Source organism: Heliangelus exortis, chromosome 2 (assembly GCF_036169615.1).
Source record: "Heliangelus exortis chromosome 2, bHelExo1.hap1, whole genome shotgun sequence".
NCBI classification, from domain to species: domain Eukaryota; kingdom Metazoa; phylum Chordata; class Aves; order Apodiformes; family Trochilidae; genus Heliangelus; species Heliangelus exortis.
The window spans coordinates 127,934,598-127,961,783 of record NC_092423.1 but is presented as its reverse complement, the minus strand read 5'-3'; the positions used below and the strand labels follow the sequence as shown (position 1 = coordinate 127,961,783).

The window sequence follows — 27,186 nt, the reverse complement described above, 5'->3', positions numbered from 1 at the left end:
TAGTCAATTTATATGACATTGCTTTGCTGAACAGTAAGATTATATTTCCTCCCTCTTACTTTCAACATTTTTTAAAGGTTTATCATGCTATTTTGTGCATGAGATCTGTAAACTTTCAGCTTTTCTCTAATTATAGTTCCAGATCCCAGGTACAGTATGTTCACGTTCAGCCTGCACGTGGCCCCTTCACTTATCCTGTTCCAGGTACGGTGGTATGATTATAGCTGTTTGACCTGTTGCACCATTGGAAGCTCAGCTTGTCCTGATAATAACACAGTTATGTTTACTGTCCTTGCAGCTCTGGCAATTACATCTCATTACAACACCTTAAGTATTCAAACACTGACATTTGAGTGATGATATGTCTAAAATTCAGGCACAGAGAAAAAGAGTTCTTTCAACTTCAGCGTCTTTTATGTAGCCCTTCTCTTGAACTGACTGTTTTCTCACAACACATCCCTTACCCTGTCACAACCAGTCATGATGTTTTTCCAAAAACCCTGGGAGACACTCTAAGGCCCTGCTTCTGCCAGGAAATTTTAAATAAAAAACATTTCTAATACTCGAGCGCTTTCACCACAGCAGGATGAAAGAAGTATCTTTAAAATACATCAGTTAGCATGTTTTGGAGCACTGGCACAGATGAGGCAAGTGGCTTTTAACACATCAGCTGTTGGGTTGAGTCCTGGGGGATACCAGGTGCTTGGAGACCGAGGGCATCACTGTCAGGTTGTCACAGTCTAAAACACTGTCACTCATAGCCAAGGAGTGCTCTTTTGGTGTGTGTGTTTGAGAATCAAAGCATACTGACTTTGTCCAGGTTTTGGACCTCACACCAGCTGAAATATCATCTGGAAGAATATCCCAGCAGCTCTCCTTCATCCCATCCAAGAACCTTTCCAACAACTTAGAGCTGTTTGAGAAGTTCTTAGATAGCCTACAGTAACAAGGGTTCAGTCCAAGCAGCTTTCTTGCATCCTCCCAGGGGTGTGCCCGACTACCTGACCGCATCCTACTTATGGGGAACTTAGGCAGAGCTAAGCAGTCTGCCCAAAGACACACAGCAGGTTAGCAGCTGGAAGTACAGGTCTTTGCTGTGATGGCTGGACAGGGCCATGTTTCTGGCAAGTTTTACTGAAATCATTGTTGTCATCTGGGGAGTTAGATTGTTATGCATGGAAGCTGTACATTGCTGTGAACGCTAACTCATCCAGACTGGAAGGGCATGGGGCAGGATCTGTATCTTGCCTGGAGGCTTCATTAGCACAATTCTTGCAGAGACTGAGACCTCATTAATTTGTTATTGTGCAGAGCCAGTTTTAAAATGCCATCTGACAAGAGCTCTTCAGATGACTGTAAAACCAGAATCTGAGCTGCAGCAATTCAGTATGCAACGATGACTCTTGCACCTGGCCTCTATGAAATGCTTAGCAAAACAGACAAGACCTCCCACACTATTTATTCATTCAGCAGAGCTCAGCTGGCAGAGTGCTGGCGTTCACCATGTCTGACTTAAGCAGGAAAGGAAATCTGTCAATAAGTACTTGGGATCCCAAGTTAGTTCCTCCATGTGTAAACAGATACATACATGTATAATGTAAATACACCATATAAATAATTTATGAAATACACAGACACATATATATGTTTGTATATATGATATTGTCAAATGAGGTTTCAGCATGTGAGCTAAGAACATTTTGCAGTATTGATTGTCTTTGTTACTGACACAGTGCTTGAGACCTGGGAGCAGGAAAACATCACATCTTTTCTACCCACCTCAAGCTCCAGTGCAACAGACATTATTTGATGTTCTTTTGAAAGTACTTGGCCTTTTATTTTTTATCTGTTTTATCTATTTTGATCTATATTGAGAAATGTTGGGCTCACAATTTGTAAGAAACATCTGTGGCTGAAAAGAATAACAACACAGAATCATGGTGTATGGCTTTGTTTCCTGCAAAGACTAAAATATCTTTCAAAAAATAATAGCAGTTTGCAATTTGATGGAGTCTCACAATTGAAGTCCAAGTACGTCAGAGTATATGATGTGACTCACATTATTTAGTGTTAAACTGATGTTGCTAATTCTTTTGTAACCCATCACGACAGAACAAAGATAGTGCTCACTATTTTAGGAAGCCTATGAATCAGTGGGAGAGCTGAAAGGAAACAAATGGGTCACTGGTGAGACTAAAAATGCCTCAGAGATGTGAACAGCGTGTGCCTGCTGACTCTGCAGTTGTGCAGAGAAATTCAAGGAAGGGTTTAAAGCATGGCTACCCACACAACAAAACATTCTTCAAGGAGGAAGCTCTCTTGCACGCCATCATTCCCACGATTTGAACTACAGATATACCACGGACAGAGAAACCTACTTATCCTCTCACTGAATATTAAGTTACAATCATTACAAAGATAAATTCATCATGGCGAAATGAATTATGGCACCAAGGTAAATTCCTCCTAAATTCAACCTGCAGTAGGAGCTTAATGACAACTTTTTACTGACATGAAACTGCAGCAGCTTTCCCCAGTGTTGATCAAGCATGCTTGCCTGTATGCTGTGGAATGTCCATTATCCTAAGATCACCCTGAAATAGAAAGCAAGAAAAAATGAAGTGTCAATAACCGTAGTAATAATACATCTGAAGCATGCAGGAATTTCATAAACGTAACAAATGCACGTTCAATGCCAAAGTAAAAAAATGTCACAGGTCATCTCTCCTTTGCATGGTAAGAGTGCTCTACTTGACTATCTTACACAGGAGACATGCTTCTGGAAAGCCTCTCTAATCACAGGACAAGGAGGAAAACAGTAAGGCAGTGTGATTCCTGGGTGTACACAGATGTACAATAGGGTCTTTTATTACCAAGCGCTTGAAGGAGAGGGCAGGTTCAGGCAAGATCAGTGAAGCCATGCTGGACTTTTTCTAGCACAAGAGACAAATATGAAAGAGGACAGACAATCCCAATGGAAACTGTTTGATGAATGGCCTCTGGGCTCAGGAGAAAAAATCATTCACATAATGACACAAGAAGAGGCATCTGCCTCTGGCTCTCTGCGGGCTGGCACTGCTGTACGGCACTACCTGCCAGGGAGCCCAACACATTCCAGCCTGAGCTAAGGACTCAGATGCTGTCACTGAAGGTGCTTTAAAAAAAGGCAGGGCTATCCAGACCATGGAAATCTACACTGACTCCTGAGAGGATTTTTGTTTTGACAAAATGGAGGAAAAGAGCTTACTGTGTGGCTAGAGCTTCCCGTTATTTTTTTAATCTTGCTATGATTTACAATGGCTTCCTGCCAGTGGCAATTTGAAGACAGAATTATACCTGGTTTTGCTCTCAAACAATATGAAACGCAGGCATTGCATTTTGGCAGTTTCAAAGGAAAAAGAGTTTTTTCTAACAAAGGACACTTTTCTGAAGAAGACGGTTTTAATGTTTTAAGATAATAGTTCTTTCAGAGAAAACCGAATCCCCCAACTTTTTCAGTCTGGTTTGAAGGATCATATCCAATAATATGTATTTCCTTGGATCTCACTCAGCCAAATCATGGGCCTCCTAGTCATGTCAAAATTGGATTCTTAAATTTGCTGAGTTCATGCTCTAGAAATACAGAGACAGGTCTCTAACACCTGTTTTGCATAAAAGTCTGGAAAGGCCTGCTCTTACTCAAAATTTTAACTTGCTATTTTGGAAAAATAACATTAGAAACTTGTGATTTACAGCAGGAACAATCAATCTTTACACTAACTAAAGTCAGAGGAAGAAGAGCAGAAAAGGAAGTGCCCATTTTCATTGAGATTGATGTTTAAATCTAGAAGTCCGCTTCCAAAAAAGGGACTGACATATGTGCAAGGACACAAAGGTCAGACTGTGCTTTTTTAAGCTTGGATCTGTTCAGACTGATCATGCTTTAAACAACAGGTTTGGAGTGCTTGTACCTAAATTTGGACAGAAAGTCTTGGACTTTTGAACAACAGCTAGTATATCTTTTTCATAGGACAAAAAAAGTATTTCGTTGTGGTTAATCATAAACCGGAGATATTTTTAAAATTGTAAACCCCACTATTTCTGCCTATTGCTTTCAGCAGGACAGACCAAGATCTATTGGGCAGCAATGATTTCGCAGAATCCCACAGAATCTCCTCCTGTACAGCACAGAACTTCCTGCCACAGCCAGATGGAAGCTATCATCTATGGGGGAGAAGGCATTACTTGATCTTAATCACCATTAGGTTCAGGGTATCAGTTTTTAACTGAACATTTAACTGAAACTTTGGTTTTGGTAGCTGTGTTGCACTGAACTTAAACCAATGACACACGTATCAGCAAAGGTGAACGGTGTGGACGTTCGAGGTTCACGCTGCATGGGAACGATGGATTTGTTCATGCAAGTCACCCAGAGTGATATCAAGTGGCTGGTTGCACAATTTTTGGAAAGAATTTTTATTTATCTTTGTCTGGATGGTATATCTTCTCCAAGGTTTACAGACAGTCTGTTTTTTTGGTCTGTGCAAGCTCTGTTTGGCATCGTTCTCCCTCCTGCCACTCGGTGCTTCTAGTATGGGGATAGATCTGCCTTCTCACCTACCATTTAAACAGACATGTCTGCAGAGCAGGGCCTCTCCGAGAGGCAGGACACATGGCAGTGCTTTGTTATAAGCTCAATGCACTCATTGTAACTTGCAGGTCTTGTGGTAGGAAGGTCAGTGTTTCCGTACTCCATGGCTAGACACGTATTGTGCCTGCTAAATACTGCTGTAGTATTTCAACGCAGTGGGAACCCAGACAAGAGGTCATGCTCTGCATTAATGTGTAGGATCTTGGAAAATCAATACAGTTCAAACAACAGGAGACCACTGCTCAGCCCTTGACTATTCCTATGACACACAGAGCACTCTGGACACACGGGGATTTTTGCAGGCATGGCAATGGCTTTGCCACCAAGCTGCCACTGAGCACACAGCAAGTACAGCAGACTCTCTGCTAACTCCTACCAATTACTCAGAGACATGCAAGGGGACATGTTATTGAAAAATGAATGGTTCCCTTGCCCCAGACATCTCTTCAGAATATTTTTTTCTGTAATACAAATTACTGGAAGAGACTGAAGGCCAGTCTCTGAGCCTCTGAGTCAAACTTTGTGTCCAGCAAGCTCCAGGCCAAAGAGCCTGTATTTCTTTTTGCTGTCTGAGGGCCTGATCCAACAGCCATTAGAATCAACAGAAAGGCTAATTGATTTGAAAGACTTGGGATAAATCATCTCAGGCCAAAACCTGCCCCATTGCAATCACCAGAAAATTTGCCATTGACCTCAGGGGTTGCAGGATGAAATACCCAGGCTCTTGGTCAGCAGGTATTTAAGTACACACACATAATTTATTTCGTTTGAACCCATTCGTATGCCTAAGTACTTGTCAGATCTGGAACAAAAGTGCAGCAGTTACCAGGCTGAGCAGCAGAATAGGCTTCAGATCCGGCTCTCTTACCAATAGAGATGTGATTTGGAGGGAAGAATAAGCAACTCCATTGTTTCCACCATTTTGTGACCACAGGGAATTAAAGAAAATAAGTGAAATATAGAGGGAAGAAACTGAGAGCAACACTACAGAAAGAAGAGAGCTTCTGCCCCTTTAATTACTTCTCAGATGACTGGAAAAAAATATAAACACTGGCCTTTTAAATTCACTATGAGTCTGTGTCTCAAATACATCCCAAGCCTTCCCAGGGCTTGCCTACACTGGAAGAATGCATTATGTTAATTGATTACACGTAACACTTAATATAACAATCAAGATAAACAAAAAGTACTGTGATTAACATTATTGTTGTTGTTGACCCAAGGTAACCCAGCTGCTAAACATGACAGTTCTTGTCTACACTAAGTGCTTTGTATCACCTTAATTAACGTGTTCTAACACAATATAATTTTTTAATATGCATAAATCCTTTGGGGTATTTATTCTGTAAATTTAATTTTCTGTCTCGCCTATTTTGAGTTCACAGACACGCGCTGCTTTTGCCATCTCTCCTCCCCTCTTCAATCTTGGAGCCACTATAATTGAAAATCAAGGAAGCTTTGTAGGTTTTTTTTATGAGTTGCTTTAACTTGTAAACTGCAAGTTCAATCAAAGGTACAATCAGTTTACACCCCTTGATAGTGCAGGTGTTATAAAAATAAACTTGATCTCAAAATTCAGGAAGGTTTAGTGCAGCTTCAGAAAGTATCATCAAAAAGCAGACATTTTAAGTTTTACCAAAAAATGGCAAAGTGTATCAGCTAGGCAGTTTGTTGTTCAAATTACACAGCCTGCTCCCAGCTGCAGGAAGGCACTTTTCAGCTTTTTTTCCAAAATTAACTTTCTCTGTTTTGTTTTAAATAGAAAAGCTTTGACGTTACATGAAAAAACAAAACAAACCCAGCCAACCAACCAACCAACCAAAAAAAACTCAACAAAACACACAAGTGTACAAAAACAATACTATTAAACACTGAGGCTGAAAGATCAAGATGTTTATCTGAACCCCAGCAGCTGTACCACACTGGAGCTGCACACCTTGTATTTTAGTAGAAGATGTCATCATCGCTTGTTACTGAACATTACTGAAACAATGAAAAATCCTCATGTTGCACGTAAATCAGTTTGGCTGCACATCACCCATTTAGTTCAGCATCTTTGGAAGGGTGCAGATACTTGCCTGCCTGGCATTTGCTACAGTCTGCAGTGACTATTAATGCCCTGATACATTGAGTTGTATTATTTATAGGTACACCAGGATAATAAGGGGTCTGGAGAACAGGTGTTATGAGGAGAGGCTCAAGGAGCTGGGGCTGTTCAGCCTGGAGAGGAGGAAGCTGAGGGGAGACCTTATTGCTCTCTACAACTACTTGAAAGGAGGTTGTAGTGATGCAGGTGTTGGCCTCTTCTCCCTAGGGACTAGTGATAGGACAAGAGGAAATGGGTTCATGTTGTGTCAGGGGAGATTCAGGTTAGATATTAGGAAAAATTTATTCACCGAAAGAGTGGTGAAGCATTAGAACCAGTTGCCCAGGGAGGTGGTGGAGTCACCATTCCTGGGGTATTAAAAAAATGGGTACATGGGAGATCTCCCAAAGATGGGTGCTTTGGGAGATGACTGAGTGATTAAGGTAGTGTAGGAATGATGGTTGGATTCAATGATTTTGGAGGTCCTTTCCAACCATGATGATTCTATGATATTAGGTGACCAAAGTGCTGGAGTGAGTGCAGAGGAGGGCAATGAAGCTGGTACAGGGCCTGGAGAATAAATCTTACAGAGAATGACTGAAGGAGCTGAGATTGTTTAGTATGACAAATAGGAGGCTGAGGGGAGACCTCATGGCTCTATAACTTCCTGAAAGGACATTTTAGAGAGGTGCTGGTCTCTTCTCACAGGTAGTTAGCAACAGAACAAGAGGGAATGGCTTCAAGTTGCAACTGGGTAGGTTTATACTGAACATTAGGAAAAAAATTCTCACAGAAAGAGTGGTCAGACACTGGAATAGGCTGCCCAGGGAGGTGGTTGAGTCACCATCCTTGGATGTGTTTAAGGGTCATTTGGATGTTGTGTTGGGGGATATGGTTTAGGGGACAACTTTGTAGAATAGGGATGATGGTTGGGCTCGATTATCCCAAGGGTCTCTTCCAACCTGAAGGATTCTGTGAGTCCAGCATGGCTGCACCAGCTCTCCTGGACTCTGACTTCACTGTCTGGAAATTCCTTTCCTCTTAGCTCTTCATTTCCCAGAAGTCTGGTGTTTATGCTTATCACCTTTTTTTAAAAATTTTTTTTTTGCCTTAAAAGCTGTGAGTGAATGGGGTAAGCGACCTCACGGACATGTTTTCTAGGCCATCTACGAGGACAAGCTGAGAGCCCTAGGGTTGTCCAGCTTGGAGAAGCTTCCTTTCCAACCCCACTCCATCCCACGACTCCATCACCCCACACAGCGCGGGGGGGGGGGGAGGGGGGGCGGAGGCGGGCGCCTCCCTGCCCGCCCGTCACGTGCGTTAGCGACAGCCGGCGGCGCCTCCCATTGGCTGAGGGGCGGGAGGGGGCGGGGCCAGGGCGGCCGGGCCGTCAGCTGCGCTCCGCGGCTATAACAACAAAGGGGCTCCGCGGAGCGCGGAGTCGGCTCGGCCGCGGAGCCGGGAGCAGCGCGGTGTAGCGGGTGAGTTTTATATGGTGCGGGGCCTGGGGCTGAGGCTCGGCTTCAGAGTGAAACGATGGGGTTGTAACGGTGGTCCCGCGGGATGAGCTTGCCCCGGGCGGAAAGGCAGCTGCGGAGTTCTCGTTTTCCACCATCCCCCCCCACCCTCCACCTCCGTATCCATCCCGGCTTGGCTGTCATGGGAAAATAAGGAGGCCGCGAGGATTTTCCTGTTTTCCCGGTAGTCGTGTGCTTTCCCCTCCACACCCCGCTCGCTGAACGGCGGGGCTGGGCTGGGAGCGCAGCCGGGAAGGTGCGCAGCTGCTGCGGGCTCTGCCGGGGCAGCCGCCGGGAAAGCGGCTTCGTGGAGCCTCCTGGTGGTAATGAAATATCTGCGAGTTGGGGGCATGGGGGAGAACCGCAGAAATGAGTTAGGAGGGGATGTCTTTTCTTTTTTTTCTTCTGATTTTTTTTTAATTTTTTTTGCTTAGCCTGTACCCCATCCCTTCTACTAGGGTGGAAGGGGGGAAAAAAAAAATCTCAATGCAGAAATACAGCATTGTTGACAAGCGTTGGATGTGTTATCTGTAACAGCCTTTTATCAGCTCCTGTAGCTGAGTCAGCTGTTCCCTAGTCTTGTCTTTTCGTGCAGCTGATAGTTCCTGTCTCAGAACTACCTCCTCCAGCCTCTGGCTACTTTCCCTCCCCCGGCCACAACAGTGTCACTTCTTGGTCCCCATCAGACTTGCACAACGGCACCCAAGTGTGGCGTTTTTTAAAGGCACTTTATCCAGAAGGATGTCAAAGCATCAACCAGTTTCAGAGCGGTTCAGATGTTTGGAGTTTTTTGTTTTGTTTGTGTTTTTTTGATTGTTTGTTTGGTTTTTATCTGTCGTGGGGTGGGAGGAAGCCGCAGAAAGCCTTTAATGGGTCAAAAGCTGTAGTTTGCTTCACTTGCATTCTAGGCATCCGTGATCTCTGGCTTGTTAGAGGTTATTTCGTGTTGTTGTGATGTCTCTGAAGTCTTAACGTGGGAGTATGAGCTCTCCACGCTCAGAACAAAAAGACAGCTTCTGCCTGAAGGGACTTCCAGCCTCGCCCTCGGGAAGAGGCAGCGGGTGTGTGGGGGAGTCCAGGGAACACCAGGGCTGATCAGCAATTAAACTACGGCTTTCTAGTTAGCTTAAAGAAAAAAAAAAAGCCTTTTGTTCCTAGGCCTTCTGCCAAAGGGGAGTTAGGGATGGATATGGAAGATAGCTGGAAAGCTACAGACTTTATGCTTCCACCTAGAGTCTGTTTCCTTATCCATGGCAAGATCTGTCTATAATTGAAAAGCTCAAACCTTTTCAGGAAGATGGTTAGGAACACTGTGGGCATTTGGCATTTCCTAAGTTAACCCGTCCTGGTCTTAGCAACCTTAATGGTTAAAAGCATTTCCTTTTGATAACCACTGAAAATTGAACTTCACTGCTATTAAAAGCCACTTCTGCTTGCTGTGAGTGTAGAAGAAAGGAATAAAAGTTTGCCTCTTAACATAATTGACTACCGTTGTAATTTTTTTCCTTCCCTCTGTTAAGCACTTCCCTTTTTAAAAATTTAACCATTTTTCTTTAAACTTCTGATCGTTCTTGTAGCACTCTTAAAGAGAGCCCAGATGTTTCATTTTCAAGTGTGATCCTAAAAAAAATAACCTTTTATCTCTGCTGCAGCTGAGCCTGTTGTTCCTAGCCTTGTCTTCCCACAGCATTAGTTATGCACTCAAGTTCTTCAGCAGAAACTTCTTGAGTTACACAGAACCTTTTCAGGTTGCTTCTAAATAATACTTTAAATTCTAATCCCATCCTTTTGTGCTGTTTGAATGAGGTAGCTGCATAGGTGTCTATGGGAGCAGTACTGTATGGATGCATTCAGTGGAGCAGGTGATGGGGTCCAGTGTCCTGAAGTAAGGGGATGTAGGAGTCTTTAGTGTAGCCTGCATATTACAGGGTGAAGCAAGGGATATTGGCCTTAAGCAATCTTTGTGGGCTGTGTTTTCTTTTAATGGCTGGATTTGCCTAGTGTAGTGTAGTCTTACTTTCTCTTTCTGAATAATGACACTCATAGTCTCTTACCTGTGTAATTATTGAGCAGGTATTTAATCTGTTATAATTCTGACATTCTGTGACAACTCAAATATAACTATGGTGCAATTAACTTGTAGTTAATTTGGTGAGTATTTTTCACATATTGTCTTTACTTTTTGGGCTGCTTTAATGGCTTCTATTTGTTGGCTCATATATACATGTTCAAAGGCTGATCTGAGGTGGCTGAACTTTGAGCTGCTTGATACTAATGGGATTTTTCATCTTAAATGTTAAACGTTGAGTTCAGGCTTATGATAACTGTTTATATATAGATTTTGGGAAGTATGTTAAGAAGTAAACATCGGTTTTAACTAAGTATGAGTTACTTTGTCTTGTTACCTAGACTTAACCATACATGACTAGTTGGGTGCTTGCTTTGAAAATGGTCTCCCCAGTAACTACACAGTGCACTTTGAAGCTGAAGAAGGGATGTGCCTTCCTACTGTGTTAACTTGTAGAAAGTGGCTCTGAACAGTCTGTGGTGGGAGGGAGAAGAAACACTGCCTTGGGCACCCCTGGGAACCTTTACAGGAGCCTCTGGGAGAGGTGTGAGGCTGTGTTAACAGAGGAGATGTGTTGTGTGGAGCAGGAAACACGCGTGCACTTCATCTCTCTCTGATCAGAAGGAAGACAGGAAGGGAGCTGGGGAACACCTTAGGGTGTAGGCATAAGGCATCTGTGCAAAAGTCCTCTCCTCCTGCAGGAGAAGGTGGGGATTGGCAGCTGAATGGACCTTTGCACAGGGAGGAGGATCTAGGAGGAAGGTGCTCCACTCCACTTGGGCTTTTTCTATGTATCTGGCTGGGAAGGAATGGTGAATGGCAGTGAAGCTGCCTCTCCTTGCAGGGAAAAATGTTCACTGGTATCTCAGACTGCACTGATGACATGGGATTTAATTTTGTTCATGAATGATGTTAGCTGTTCCTTTGTCATTAAGACTCTTGTCATCCTTTTTTTTTCTTTCTTTCTTTCAGGTTTCACATAAACTGTTTACCAGTCATGCCTCTGCATGTCCTGTACCTAAGCTGATAAAGTATCTATGCACTTTAATCTCAAGTCTATGCCACTCTGCTAGTACAGTGCAAGCTGTGCCTTGGACCTTGAATTTAAAGACCTACTAGCCAAAGTCTTGTCCTGCCTTAGTAATGTTCCAGAGATTAAATAACATGCTCATGGGAGAGATTGATAACTTGTCCAGCCAAGAGCCAGAGTTCAGTGAGAAAGAAGATGACGAGTGGATTCTAGTTGACTTTATAGGTAAGACATCTCTCAAACACAAGTTTTGCCTTTGTCCTGGCTCTTATTTGTCTGGCTTCCATGTACAGAAACTAAACCCAGTGTAGATTAGAGTGTAATGTGTCTTCCAAACAAATGTACCAAAACACGTTACGTAAACTGATGAGAAAAATGATGTCATGTTTAAAAGCCTGACACAAGCTTGAGCAGAACTACTTGTACAGATAAAATATATTTGACTTATTACACAACTGTATAGCTTTACTGATAACAGTTGTTTTACATGTCTAGCATGGCTTATCAGAGAACTCCCTTTTCCCCTCCCCTTGCTTTAAAAAAAATAAAGAATTGTATATGTGCTAATGGGTGTTTATTTCTGTTTCTTTTTTTTTTTTTTTTCTCTCCTTTCTGGCTTTGTGCAACCTTGTTGGTTTTGACCTGCACTCACCAACATCCATGGGTTCCTCTGCACTGACTAATGCCCACCTACAGCAGACACTTGCACTAACTGCTCTGGGGAGGAAGTGGACATCACTGAAGCATCAGATGCAGACAGCTCACCCGTCTTCTCTTGTTTGCCATCTCCCTTGGAACACTTGCCAGAGGCCAGCGAGTCTTGCTTCATCCAGTTTGAGTCATGTCCCATGGAGGAGAGCTGGTTTATTACCCCTCCCCCATGTTTTACTGCAGGTGGATTAACCACTATCAAAGTGGAAACCAGTCCCATGGAGAACCTCCTGATAGAGCATCCCAGCATGTCTGTGTATGCTGTCCACAATGCTTGTCACGGCCTTAATGAAACTGGATGTGGAGATGAGGAGTTCCATGGTCCAGGTAGTCCTAGGTACGTCTGAGTGCTCTTGTCAAGAAGCTCTGTTGCTCAGAATATCTGGTTTCTACTTGATCAACTTAGACACTTAATACTGAATTTTCCAGTGTATTTTGGAGCGAGTGAATAAAGCATGAATACTACACAGGGTGGGTAAGGGTTGTCAAGGCTGCCTGCCAGCCTAGAAAAATGTTATAGAAGATGATTATGTCAGGAAGGAGCTGGGTATGCTGTTTTGACACTGCAATGAATATTTATGGAGCCTAATTATTCCACTGCAGAATATGCCCTGTTTCTGTTGAAACTGGAGGCAGTTAACTTTATAGCTGGTGACACAGATTTGAAAGTACTTTACCCTCTTCATAGCTCTGTGTATCTTTCAGTGAGCTTTCATTCACCTCCTGAGATGAAAAACTGCTTTAATTACCCTGACAGGGAAGTCTGTTCTGGGTTTTTTTTTCTGTTCCTCAACTCAGATTAGGACAGGATTAAATTCTTTCACAGGTGACTTGTGGAACAGAAGCAAACTGACATATTCCACAAAACTTACTCCCCTTGAGGCAAAATACGGTGCTACAAACTTCTGCTTTTAACAAGGGAAGAAGTTGTGCTCTTTGGTTTTGAGCCATGAAGATCTGTCCATGTGGGATTTTTGCAGAGACATGATTGCCATGCACTGCTTTGGTGTTAACTGTTTGGTATATACAGCTATACAAGTATGGTATACTTAGCTGTATACACAATTTGCTGTTGTGACTTCACATTTGCTCATGTGCTCATTGATTTGGAAATACGTGGGTGTTTTGTGAAGCCTGGTTAATAACAAAAACTGGCTTGTTGTCCCATCTACTGCTTACCCTTAGAAATCATAGTATTTCTAAGTTTGCTATATAGGGGAAAAAAAACAGTGTAGTGGTAAGAGTTGCTGTCGGTAGATGCCATAACTTTTCTGGTCATCTCCTTGCCAAATATCAAGTTCTTACTTCAGAGAAACTGGTGACTTTGAGATGGCATGCTGGTGTATAATATTGAAGTACAGTGTTGGTACCATTTATCTTAGAGTGGAGGATTTGTATAATTCTTTGGGGAAGGCAGTTTGTGATGTTAAGCATCAAGAGTCTAGCTTAATTTGACTTTGGGGGGGAAGCTATGAGCACACAGCATCATTAAAATAAGAGTCTGAAGGAACTTGGAAGAGATCTGCAGGCTGCAAGGCATGCCTCATGAAAAGCAGCAGACCAGTTTATCTAAAGTACCAGTTTGCATGCCAAAAGTGGGTACTGTCTTCTCAGTGACTTGAGCTGGAGATACTGGTATAAACTCTGGAGAAGAATTCTGTCTTGCATTACACAGTACAGATAAGCTGCTTTAATGTGCTAAAGGTGTGATGAACTTCAGCTGGTGTGTGATTAAGTTTCTTCACACTGACTTCTGTGCCATTGCTTTGTCAGAGGATCTAGGGGGTTTTTATAGGTTATTTTGGGTGACAGAACTGGGAGGAGACTTTAAGTCCAAAGCTGAGGTAGACTACATAAGCTGGGAACATCAATTACACTGATAATGCAGTAAGTTTCAGAAGATGTTTTGAAGTCTCTGGTGGTTTAATGGTTGGCCATTTGACATTGTAGGGCCAAGAAAAGCTGCTTAAGGCACACTGGCACAGTAAGTACTTCTGTTTTGGGACAGTGCTTTTGTTTGATCAGGCTGCTAGCAACACTGCTTCCTCTAGAGCCTTGTCTGCCAAAACAATACTGGTTTTATGACTAACCTTTGTGCCAAATGATGTTCCTTGATCAAGCCTAACTACATCTGCTTTAACAAGTCAAAACACTAAGGGCAGGAAAGTTACTCAGGTATTAATTGAACAGTGGGGTCTGAAGCCTTTAATGTTTCTTGTGAGGTCTGGTTCAACTGTCAGGCACAACTGTCAGGACACTTACACTTTCCAGCAAAATAGATGCTGGGGTTGCAGCAGTCGATGTATGTAGCAGTGGTCTGGCTTTAGACACAGCCCCTCTAAAATGACATTTTGACTACTGGTGGAATCAGCCCTGGTCTTTTGGTGCTGGGGGCTCACTGGTTTCCAGGCTATCAAGATGCTACCTTTCAGAAAAGTGTGTGGCCTTTTAGCAAATTCAGACCACTTCTGCTGTCCTGGCTTAACTTTCACATAACAAGTACAAGAGTGTTGGTTTACAAACAAGTACTGGAAGGTTATTTAAGAGGAGGGAAAAGTTTAAACATTACCAACCAGCATTTTTAAATTTGTTTTTTCTTCTTCTCTTGGGGAGGAAATCTATTTGCTCCTTTTACATTCCTTTCAAGCAGAAGGATGCTGTATAAGCTTCCCCCTGGTTATCAGGTTAGTCATATTTTTCTGTAACAAACCACAGTGCTTTGTATTAACAGCTAATGCCTTTTGCTAGCTAATGATTTGCAGAAAGGGCATGCTTAGGTAATATAGGTTCTAAAATAAGTGTGGTGTAGCTTTAAAGCTCCATAGGGCTTTCCCTAGAAAGGCTTCACTTAGAGTTCCACCTCCAGCACTGTTCAGTGCATTAGGGGATTACCCCACATAGGAAACAGTCGCCCTATATTTGCAGGCACCCTCATGTAAATTAAACTGATGTGATCTGCACAGAAAGTATTTACAAGGCACTGGGAGTTGATCTGTGTTGTATTAATCACTTGCTTTGTATTTCAAGTGCTAGGTTTAGGCAACATCCAGTGAACAGGCAGGGGAAAACCAGCATGTCCCAGGTGGCTGTTCTGGAGTCTGTAGGCTTCAGTCAGTCATTGGGCTAACCAAGGAGCCAAAAGCAAGTGGATTTGGACATTCAAAAAAAACCCCAAACACAACAACTAGATGGGGGAGAATATTCCCTTGCTGACAAGGGAATATTTTGATCCAGTGTGGAGTGGGAGGAGGCACAGCTCACTTCTGTGCCAAGCACCTGCAGCCCTCCCAGAAGGAAGGCTACAAGGGCATATCATGGGCATGGGAGGCTATACTTACACCCACAGAGACATCAGTAAAGGCAAGTTAAGCTCTTCCAGAAGAGACTTTATTATAGTGTTATGCTAGTGCTGAAAAACAGAGTTTCCAAGAAACCTCTTGCTCATGCCTGAGCAAGCTCCTGATCTTGCAGACATCTTTCCTGGACACCACTGAGTTGACAGCTGGTTATTGAGTCCTGGGTGAGGAAAAAGAGGGCAAGCAACTCTGGTACCACCGGTCTCACACCAGATCAGGTGTTTAAACTTGGCATTTATGATTCTATCTTGGCATTCTATGATTCTATGATTTACTTTGCTTTTAAAACTGCCAGGCTTATTTTTAGCTTTACTTTGGAAGGTATAGGAAACACCCATGATTGTTCTTTCAAGGAGAGAAGTTCTTTTCAATGTCAGTCCCTGCTTCCATAGGCTGCTGGTTTGTTTTTCACTAGTGCATGAATGAGTAAGGGTTTGCCAAACCTGCTGACTCTCTGCTCTTGAAATCTAGAGGGGTGGTTGAGGAACAATCTTTCCAAGTTATTTCCTGTGTGTGTGTCACAACTGGTCTTTCTCATTCTTCTGCATGAGCATTGTTTGGATTTACTTGTGTGGCTGGCAGTCCAAACACACTTTCATTAGTCTGCTTCTGTTTTCAAGAAGATTCTGAACCACACTTTGCCTAGTGGATAACTCCAGGTCTTCTTAAGCTGGAGCAGTGTGACACACCTTGCCTTATTTCTTATCTTGTAGTGTATCTTGGGCTTGGGGAGGTGAGGTGGAGAGGGAAGGCTGCAATAATAAAACACAACAGAAGTCCCAAGGCTACTGTGATGCCCTCACACAAAAAGTGAGTTAGGTGCAGTATGCATTACTTGCAGTGTGGTCTTCATAAACCAGTTTGACTTCACCTCAGCCCAAATTTCTGCTCAGCAGAATAAGGGTGCCCTTTTGAAATGCTGGATATTGATGTCCCTGTTCTCCCCTTTGTAGTTTGCATACCTTCCCAGAGCATCTCAGTAATGACTTGATACCTGTTGCTTACATTTCCAGACTGGAGGCCCGAAATGAAACAGGACAGCATGTGCACTGCTATGTCACAGCTCTTGCTACTCGTTCAACTTTTCTGGAAAAAACCAAGAGCTTTCGTCCTACCCACTGGATAAAAGAGCATAATGAAAGACACTCTCTCAACAGAAACAGTCTCCGTCGCCAAAACCTCACCAGGGATTGCCACTCTCGGCAAGTCAAGCACAATGGACTCTTTGTTCACCAGCCTTGCCAGCGCCAGTTCAATTACTGATGGCTCTTGTGGTTTTAATCTATGGTCTAATTGGTTTTTTAGGTTGCTCTTGTTTTCATGCATAGGTAACTGTGGTCAATCCGAAGTTGATCATCAATCCCTCGCGTGCAATCGTAATTAGTGTTGCGTCCTTTTGGAATGACACATAAATCTCTTGAGCATCTTGCAGCAAGTCCTAAACATTGATGTTAAATATCGATGTCTTGGAAGCCTATCAGTACAATAGTTTGTGTGTTGTTTTAAACTAAGACTTATAGATGGGTTCCTAGTTCGTATTTTAAAGAAATTTAACTGAGATGGAAATCAGTTACATTTTGCATTAATCAAAGTGGAGTTAGAAAACTTGAGATTAGCCATATGCTTTAATGAGCTGTACTTGACAGCTTGTGTATTTGTCTGTGTATTCAGCATATATGATTACTTTCTAACAATGAAATACTATAGCTGCCAGTGGATATTACATAGCTATGTTGAGCTGTTACAAGAAGGACATCCAGCCTAAATTGCCTAGTACCTACTCGTGTAGGTGTGTTGGGTGACTGTGAGTCTGTGTAGGTGTGTTGGGTACGTAATATGGGTATCGGAAAAGGGTTAAATGTTCCCCTGATGTTGTATGATATGGCACTGGTGTTACAGATGTAGTACCTCACAGTGGAGTGAAAGGAAATGTGGACCTATGGGTTAAGTGCAGGCGCACAACCCAGAGAGCTGAACTGGGTTTTACTTGGTACAGTTCAAGTGTTTTACTCCTTTTATCTAATTCTCCCAATTTTCTCTCTTTCTCTCTCTACAAAAAAATGAAGTCTGAGTTAATTGTGGTTGAAAATGAAGGGCAGTGTGTGGCAGGGAGAAAAGCATGTGGAATATCAGCCTTACAGAGCTAAATGCAGTGATAACAGGGTGTATAAAAACCAAGTTAGATCAGCAGTGGTTGTTCTCCTAGCCCACTGGGGGCAGAAGGACTGGATAGCAATTCCGTGGGCCAACAGGGACAAAAAGCCATTCCAAACTAACAACTAGCTATCTTAAAAACACTGTGCAAGATGTTTTGGAAGTTGGCAGGCACTTAAAAAGAAAAGTTCACCTGCTAACAAAGGGTGTGTGTTACACAGCAGCTGCATGGCAGCCAAGCCCTGGTAGATCAACTGGGGAAGCAGATTAAGTGGCTGTGGAGGTGAGTAAGCAGAAACCTGCACAGAAAGAAGGGGGGAAGTATAAGTAAGTTCATCCCTCTTTCTGTCTGTGCTTAACTTGACTTACTCTTTTTCCCTTGTCCATAGTGCCTAGGACATCAAAGTGTTAACAATACATTCAGCCATGTCTTCCAATAGTCCTTATACAGAAGTCAGTATAAGGAGTAATGTGAGGAGTCTTTGAAATTAGGCAAGATCAACAATGTGAATTATTCCAGATCTACGAAGTATTTTGAATTCAGCTAAATGCTTCAGTTTCACTGAAACCAAACAGTTTGGGTTAACTTTGATGTTAGTGGTACTGTTGTGCATTCTGCAGCTGGAGTTGTTGTGGAACATACCTAGTGTACAGGAAATGGTGTTTATAACCTCTCACTACAGCTGTGCTGCTTCACTGGAATTAGTTAGAATTATTGTAAAGGGATGTTGACAAATAGTTAAATGTATAAGAGCAAGTGGTGCTTTCCTGGATACACTAGTCTTATTTTTTTTCAGGACAGGTTGAACTTGAATGGACAGTGAAAGAAAACAAATTTGGTTACATCACGCATTTCCAAAATGAGATTTTGTTATTACTCTTCTCAGCAGTACATGCCTATGTCTGTACAACAATTCTTTTGTGGTCCAAATACCCTGGTTTATCTGCAAGTAGCTGTAGTTTCACCAGTCTCTCATCTGTTCACAAATATTCTTACTTGCCTCAGATTATCTACCTTTATCACTCCAACCTTCTGCCTGGCTTGAACTTCCTTCTCCTCACTGCCAACTTTCTAGCTCAGGAAAATTCTTTCCTTTCCTGTATTATTTTTCTTTATATAAAGTAACTACTTTCCTTCAGCTTTAATTTTCTTAAAGTGAAATGAAGGAAGATGGAGTCTCCACCTCCCCATGTTGGAAGGAGCAAGTAATCCTTTAACTTAACAGGGAGATGGAGCTGAGGGTATAAGGCTCCCAGGCATTACAGTCAGAGCCTTGGTCCGTTCTTCTCAGTGGGCAAGTAAATGCAACTTTAGACTGCTCCTAGGATTGGGAGATACTGATCTTCTTATACTACATTACTAGATGACTTTCTGGTGATGAAAACCTATATCTTTCAGGATATAAACTGTTTTGTTGCACAAAGCTGTGCTTCTTGATTTGTAATATTGGAAACCATATTATTGTGTGATAGTACTGCATCAATGGCTTTTTGTTAATTTGTTTTATGTATTTATGTTGGTCTAGCCCTCTTTTGTGCCTGGAGCTATTGGGCAATTAGAATTGTTTGGTTTTCTGTTTTAATAGTGAGCTGTGTGGCTTTTTATATGGTTTTTGAATTGTATTACAGTGTGTTTTTTCTTGTAAAAGTGGAGGCCTTGCACTGTCTCATACTGATTGATATTCATGAATCTTGCTGAAACTGTATTTTCATATATATTGGTCAATAGACAGATTTGCATTTTGAACTGTGCCTTTTACACAGCAAACTTGAAGATTCAAAAGGGACATTTCAGTTAGGGTTAATACTGTACATCAGTCTATGCATATATGGCAGCTTCTCTCCAGAGCCACTTCTCTATTTGTAGCAGTCCTTTTGATATGGAAGAATGTCTGGCTCTTATTTTTAAAGTTTAACACAAGCTGGAAACCGACAAAATACAGCACTTTGCCAAAAAGTAGCATTGCTTAACCAGTTTGTATTTACTAAAGCAATCTGTATTTTGTTTTCACAGTGCGTTCTGCGCACCATGGGGGACATGATCTTAACTCTCAATAAAAAATGGCCTATTAAAAATTGTCAGACTGTTCTTTTATGGTACAGGTCAGTCAAAATGCAAATGCCTGAGCACCCCATTCAGGTGTGGTTGGTACAAGTACTGAGGACCCTGGAGTGTTTGCTCTAGTACAGAAGTTTTTCTGGGAATCAGTTAGCATTGCTGATCAGTGCATGGTGTGAGTAGCACTATACATCTGTGGCATTTGCTGGGATTCCTGATCAGAATGTAGAAGTACTGCACTGCAGGACAGAAAAACGTGACTACTTGCACAGGCTTGTTGGGAAGGAGGTTTGGGGGGTTTTTGGTTTTGTTTGGGGTTTTTTTTTTTAATCTAGGCTGACCCTCTCATTTCAACTCGTACCCATTGCCTTTCATCCTCTTGCTGTGCACCACCATGAGGAATCTGTGTAGAAGGCTGCTGTTAGCTTTGAAGAGGTGGCAGTAGGGACAGGTAACCTGTGAGGTTTCCTGTGCAAATGTCAAGGAAAGGGGTTAGGAAAAGCAAAGCCAAGACTACAGTAAAGATCATCAACCCTTTGTTGGGAAGGTTCAAGGTAAGAAAGGTTTTAAGAGATGGAATGTACATGGATCTATGGGATATATCAACAGCCGGTGAGCTGGTGCACTGAGAACTGCCTGAACTCCTCTGGTTAAATGGTTGTGATCAGTGGCACCAGGTCCATCTGGAAGCCAGTTGCTACTGGCATCCCCTAGAGGATGATTCTGGGTTTTATGCTGTTGAAAGTACTTATTAATTAGCTGGATCATGGGGTAGAGTGCACAATCAGGAAGCTTGCAGAAGATGGGAGGAGTTGTTTATACACCAGAGGGCTGCCCTGCCCTTCAGAAGGACCTCGAAAAACTGGAGATATGGGCTGACAGAAACCTCATGGAGTTCAACAAAGAGAAAGGTGGAATCTGGTACCTATTGTGAAAATAATACCAGGGGCCAGCACAGGACAGAGACCGAAAGGCAGGAAAGCAGCTGGGGGTCGTGGTGGACACCGAGCTGAGCACGATCCAGCAGTGCACCCTTGTGGCTTTGAATAAAAAACAAAACAAAACAACTTAAAAGCTTTCTGGGCTGTGTTAGGAAGAGTGTTGCCAGCAGGTGGAGTGTAGGTGAGCCTTCATTCAATGCTGAAGGGACGGATCTGGGTGCTGTGCCCAGTGCTGAGCGCCCCAGTACCAGAAGGACATGAACATACTGGAATAGATCCAGCAAGGGACCAGGGAGATGATTATGGGATTGGAGACTGAAATATCTGGGAGGGGCTGTGAAAGCTGTGATTGTTTAGGCTGGAGGAGAAAAGGGTCATCGGGGGGAGGAAATCTTTTCAAGGTGTATAAACACATGAGGGCAGTGAAGATGGAGGCAGACTCTTCCCTAGTGTGCCCAGTGAAAAGACAAAAGGCAATGGGTTCAAGCTGAAATACAGCAAATTTCATTTAAATGTAAGAAATAAGCTCACTGGTCTTCTCTGGGCTGTTCTTTTGACTTTTTCTCAAATAGTGTGTGAATTGTTTTTTGTGTTTTCCCTATAGTCATCAGCCATCCTTGATCTCCATGTCTTTTCAGTGATCATGGAGAGTGGCCTTGCAAGGACATCAGACATCTCTCAGCACATAGGATGCAGGCTGCTGGGCCCCATGGATCTGCATGGGTTAAGTTGTTGCAGGTCATCCATGACTTGATTCTCACTCCCTGAACAAACTGGGTGACTATTTAACTGGCAGCAATTAAATTAATTTATGCCACAGAGCATCTATCTTCCTAGCAGAAGCACCGAATAACCTGTTTTTGGTTTTTGGTTGGTTGGTTGGCTGGCTTCTTGTTTTTTGTTTTGTTTTGGGTTTGTTTTTTTTTTTTTTTTTTAAATGTAGCTTTTGTGACCCAGACATTTATCAAAGCAGTGAGTCTATGTGGAGCTGTGCAGTACTCAGCAGGAGAAAGTTCTACTAATTATGCCTGCATGATCATATCCACTCAGATAATCTAGCATAGCTATACTGATAGTGTTCTCCCTAGGGGTGCTTAGTTCAGATTTAATGCAGCTTTTTAAATTCAGGTTGAACACTTTCCAAAATATCATGAACGAAAGTATTTTAAACTTTTCTGTGCTAAAACGAAAATATTCCTATAAAGGATCATATCAGTGTAACCATATTGACTTAAGTTCTTGCTTTACATTCTATTTTTCCTGTTTATATAGATCCTTTTGCATCTCTGATGAAGCTAGCATGCTAATTGCTTTTCTTTGACACTCAACACTGATGAGGGCACTGTTTCCTCATTCAGTCATTCAGTTGCTGCTTTCTTTGTCTCGTGGCCTTCTTTTGGTGCATGTTTATGACCACAAAATGCTGTTGCCTCCATTATTCAGTGATATTTGCAAGTAGGGTTCCGGGTTTTTGACAGATGTAGAAATGACTCATCAAAAGAGCAGGCCAGGGCTGCTGTGGCACTGTTATTCTCATCACGTGGCTGCAATAATCAGTCTTGGAATAAGTGGGACTGAACTGAGACTTAACAGGATGTTTCTCTGTGAAAATACTATCCTGGCACTACTGCTGTATAACTAATACTTCAGAAGTTTAAATCTCTCGACTTTTTCCTAAGTCTTTTTGGCAGATTGGTATCTGGATGCTCAAATGCCTTAATGAGTCAGATAACTGTATTGTCATTTCATGAGCAAGCTAAGGAAAGAGAGTAATAGCCAAAAAAGAAAACCCAGATAAGAGGAACAAAACTAGGATAGTGGCCAGGAGCAGACTTCAGATCTCAACTTGCAGACATGGGCTGTGCCACATGTCTATTTCTCCTGGAGTGCAGCCTTCATGTTATTGTGTCCAAGCAAGATGACCTGGTCAGGCAATCTAATAAGGAATACAATTATGCCCAAAAATTTTGGCTAGGGCACAACATGGATCTCTTCACAGTTAAAGGTGATGTGCAGGAGATAATACCCAAGATTCAAGCCATGGAGAATTGTAAATCTTAAACCCAATTATGTTGAGAAGGTGTTTGCTACAGTGCTTGGAAGCTGGAGCACCGTCACCTTGCCTGCTTGGGAACAAAAGTCCTGAGCCCAGGGCCCAGCAGCTGTAATTTTGACGAGGTGATGTGAGTTGTCTCAGTGAGCAATTGAAGGAGGAATAACACATGCTGCTAGGTCAGAGGCTGAGCAAGGGAGAAGAGGGACCTTCCCTGCAGCTAGGTGACTCCTAACATGCTGGAGATCATGGTGAGAATAAGTTCATCTGTTTTGGCTTTTAAAGGTCCTGTATTACTGTCCTGCATTGTTCTACGTGACTTTCTCTGTGATCTGAGATTCCTTCTTTCCCCCTACCTACATTTGTCTCCTGGTCCAAAAGATGTTACTGCTGCAGCCCAGTGGTGAAGTGATGCTGGAAAACATGAAAGAAGTGGGTCTTGTTAATTCTTAGAGCTGAAGACAGGAGATCCAACACAGGTAGGTGAAGATAGAATCAATGTTTGGCTGTTACAACTTTTGCTTTTCACGGCAAGGATGCTGTCCTTACCTTGACTGTAGGTGTTGTATCAAAAGATAACCAAGAAAAGCAACTTCAGCTGAGTAGACTTGTAAGGATGGTTCTGTAATTCCTGCCTTTCCAATGGGGCTCACCTGTTCTGTGGAACATGCCTAGAACTGGTAATTAGGAAAAAAATAAATCATGAAGATTGTAAGATTCATCTAAAAGGACTTGCCAGATCCCAGCACAAATACTGCTTAGCAGCAGTGTCATTAGAAGCTTAAAAAATCTTCTCCCTTTTACACTTAACTTCCCTAAGGAGGCATCCACATAATGAAAGAGGATGTACTGTATTAACCCACTTGGGAGTGTCCTGGTGTCCACCATGTCACTTCAGTTGTATCACCACATCAAGACATCAGCACATTATCTTGCATTAAAAACTGAATTTCATTGTCTGCATCAGGACTGTATTACACGTGACCTTCTGGATTTGGTTTTGGGTTGGGTTTTTTTGGGGGTTGCTTTTTTTTCTTTCCTGCACAGCTGAGAATTTATGGGAGAAGCTGCTGTCAGGACAGAGAACGCTGGTGCATTTTCCACTAGGGAGACAAAACCACAAACATGACCTGCACGTGACCTGTAGCAGCTCACAGCAAAAGGTGTGGAAAAATGAGCAGTGCAGTCATTACAGTCTGTGCTGAGACCTATCAATGACAGACCTGGTCCATTCAATTTTTAGCTGCTACTCACTATGTAGTATTCTCCTTTCATGGTGTGCCACGGAATTTATTCCTGATGGATGAAAACCATTTTGCTGATTGGAGGCTGGCTGCCTTCAAGCCCTAATCTTACAGCTGTGCAGGGTAGAGGATTTTTAGGGAAAAAGATACTTTGTCTCTGCTCTCTTCCTGGACCCTTCATAAAGTTCCAGTTTTTTTAGCAAGTTGGCTATGGTAGGGCTTCAACTTCAGCAAGTCAGGGAAAGGCTGGAGTCAGTTAAGGTTGGAGTTAGGTTAAGGCCCAAATTCAGGAGACTGCCCTCTCTCTGAAGGTGGTGAAGTGCAAGATGCTCTTCTAGAGAGTAGAACATCTTGCTGGTGGACTTGTGTGGAGATCAACCAACAGAGATACCTGCTGAAGGTTGCATCTTCTTTAGGTATTGCAAACTATGACATGAGTTAGATTTCTTGAAATGACCTGTTGTGATGTAGACAGCTGATAAATTAGATTGTCTCCAAGTGCCAATGGGCTTGAACAGATGACAGCAGTTTGTGGGTTTTGTTACATCCCTCTTGAGCCACAGTTAGTAGGTTTTCTTTGTCATGAAGACTGGAATGGGCATTTTGGGGCTGAGGGGACTGCGTGGCTGCTACCTCCATTTTGTGTGTCTATCTGCATGCTACTTTATCTGAAGTTTGCAGGAATTGTTGTCCCACTTCCATCATGTGATGTATGCACCCACAGATGAGAGATGGCCCTTGCTGCCCAAAACTTGTGACCTGTCAATCTGCTGTTAGCAACCCATCCCTAACATCTGTCTTTGGTGAGCTGTGGTGCCTTTTCTCTTGCCCTTGATAAGGTAAGCACCAAAACCTAGTTGTCTTGCTTAATTACTAAATCACATATTTGGCAGCAAAAACTTGTTTACTCTTTATTAGTATTACACTTGGGAAAAGAAAAAGCAGAAGTGAAAAAAAAAAAACGAGGCAGTGGATTTACGTGAAGGCAGCTGTTGATGCTCTTTGTAATGGTTTGCAGCATGTCTGCTTTGGACTGCAGGACAAGAGAGGTAAAGTAATGATTGCTTCCCATCAGAAAAATGCCTGCAGGTGCCCTGTGTTGAGATGAGGGGCTGCCTCTATGCACAGCCCCATACCATGGGAGCTTTAAAGGAAATTATGCACTCAAAGCATTGCTAAGCACTGTGGGTGTGGTTGCTTTTGGGGTAGTGTTTGGGGGTTTTTTATTTGGAAACCTCCATGCAATCCATCACCAACAAACTTAAAGAAGTCACTATGCCACCCTACTCAGCACTTGCCAGGCACACCTGGAAGACTGTGTTCAGTTTTGGTCCCCACTATACAAAAAAGTTGTGGACAGGCTGTAGAGGGTCCTGAGAAGGGCCACGAAGATGATCAAAGGACTGGGAATCCTGTGCATGAGGAAAGGCTGAGAGAACTGGGTTTGTTCAGCTTTGAGAATCATAGAATTGTAGAATCATAGCATGGTTTGGGTTGGAAGGTACCTTAAAGATCACCTAGTTTAAACTGCCCTGCAGGTGCAGGGACACCTTCCACTAAACCAAGATGCTCAAAGACCCATCCAGCCTGGCTTTGAACACTTCCAGGGATGGAACATCCACAACTTCCCTTGAACTTCCTGGAATCTTCTCTTCTCCAGAATTCTCTTCTCCAACTCTCTCAGCCCTTCTTTGTAAGGAGATGTGGTCCAGTCCTCTGAAGGGAGATCAAGGCTTAGGGGAGTCCTCACCACTCATTCCAGTAGTTGAAGGGCAAGATAGACAAGAGATGGAGACCCTGTTTTTACAGTCACGTGGAAAAAGGTAATGGGTACAAGTTACTCCTGGGGAGATTCCTACTGGACTTTTCACAATGAGAACAACCAGCCATGGAATAATCTCTCCAGGGAAGTTGTGGATACATCAACATGGGACCCTTTCAAGATTCAGCTGGGCTAGGTGCTGAGCCATCTTGTTTAGTATGTGCTTTTGCCAAAAAAGTTGGTTGAGATGATCCTTGAGGTCCTTCCAACCTGGTATTCTATGGCATTAGCAGTAATAGGAATGCTTGGTGTTGAGGGTAAGCATCATCTAAGGGGGAAGGGGATTGCAGGATGGGTGCTCCTGTGGTGGACACTGCTGCCCTGGGTGGCACATGAGGGGGGTGGTGGTGGTGGACATGGCTGACTGGCACGTAGAGCTACTGGGCAGGGAAGAGGTTCCCACGGGGGACCATGGAGGCTGTGCTGGGACAGTGCCTGCTTTCTGTGAGGACAATAATCTCTGCCGTTAAACACGCTGCAAAAATGGGACTGAGAGAGAAGGGGCCTTGGGGAAAGTTTTGCACACGAAGGCCCCGGTGCCTGGCAGCACAGGCAGGGTCCTTCATGGGGCCCAGCTGTGAGTGAAGGCTGTTCCTATAGAATCATAGAATTGGCTGGGTTGGAAGGGACCTCAGAGATCATCAGGTCCAACCCTTGATCCACTACTGCTGCAGTTACCAGACCATGGCACTGAGTGCCACATCCAGTCTCTTCTTAAATATCTCCAGGGATGGAGAATCCACCACTTCCCAGGGCAGCCCATTCCAATGCTTGATCACCCTCTCTGTAAAGAAATTCTTTCTAATATCCAACCTAAACCTCCCCTGGCAGAGCTCAAGTCCATGCCCTCTTGTCTTACTGAGAGCTGCCTGGGAAAAGAGACCAACCCCCCCTGGCTACCCCCTCCTTTCAGGGAGTTGTAGAGAGTGATGAGGTCTCCCCTGAGCCTCCTCTTCTCCAGGCTGAACAGCCCCAGCTCCCTCAGCCTCTCCTCATAGGATCTGTGCTGGAGTCCCTTCACCAGCCTGGTTGCCCTCCTTTGGACCTGCTCCAGGACCTCAATCTCCTTCCTGAACTGAGGGGCCCAGAACTGGACACAGGACTCGAGGTGTGGCCTCACCAGCACTGAGTACAGGGGAAGAATCACTTCCCTGGACCTGCTGGCCACGCTGTTCCTGATACAGGCCAGGATGCCATTGGCCTTCTTGGCCACCTGGGCACACTGCTGGCTCATGTTCAGCTTCCTGTAAATCCAAATGTGGGGAGCTGTGTGACAGCGATGGGGCTGACACCCCCCACTCGTGATGCGAGGCACCGGTGGGGTGTCAGAGGGCTGTCTCTCAGCAGCGGGGGGCAGGAGGCACGGGGAGAAACGGGGTGTGGCTGCCCCCCCCCCCCCCCCCTCACCTCGGGCCCGGCAGGGGTACCTCTGAGGGGCAGGGGGCTGAACCCCCTCTCCCCCGCCGCAGGAGCCGCCGGGGGTACGCGGCCCCGCTGACAGGTCCGGCGGGCGAG

At 43.5% G+C, this 27,186-nt stretch overlaps 1 protein-coding gene and 1 long non-coding RNA gene across 10 annotated transcripts; both read left to right on the top strand.

Annotated features, from left to right (window-relative positions):
* The first annotated feature begins 8,088 nt into the window (after nucleotides 1-8,088).
* Nucleotides 8,089-19,628, top strand: TP53INP1 (tumor protein p53 inducible nuclear protein 1). 9 transcript variants are annotated; one of them, XM_071737995.1, is made up of 5 exons: nucleotides 8,089-8,197; nucleotides 11,274-11,556; nucleotides 12,031-12,379; nucleotides 13,993-14,026; nucleotides 16,412-19,628. In XM_071737995.1, exons 2-5 carry the CDS (start codon nucleotides 11,445-11,447, stop codon nucleotides 16,427-16,429), a joined length of 513 nt encoding a protein of 170 aa, XP_071594096.1. In that variant the 5' UTR covers nucleotides 8,089-8,197; nucleotides 11,274-11,444; the 3' UTR covers nucleotides 16,430-19,628. The 9 variants fall into 9 exon arrangements, with proteins under 9 accessions (XP_071594096.1, XP_071594092.1, XP_071594095.1 ...); XM_071737991.1 differs by lacking the exon at nucleotides 13,993-14,026 and adding an exon at nucleotides 16,112-16,208 and having other exon boundaries at nucleotides 12,028-12,379; XM_071737994.1 differs by having other exon boundaries at nucleotides 12,028-12,379.
* A 527-nt stretch (nucleotides 19,629-20,155) lies between these two features.
* Nucleotides 20,156-24,677, top strand: LOC139793386 (uncharacterized). Its single transcript, XR_011724596.1, has 3 exons — nucleotides 20,156-21,329; nucleotides 22,987-23,084; nucleotides 24,524-24,677. It is a non-coding gene; the product is annotated as an uncharacterized lncRNA (long non-coding RNA).
* Nucleotides 24,678-27,186: the final 2,509 nt, after the last annotated feature.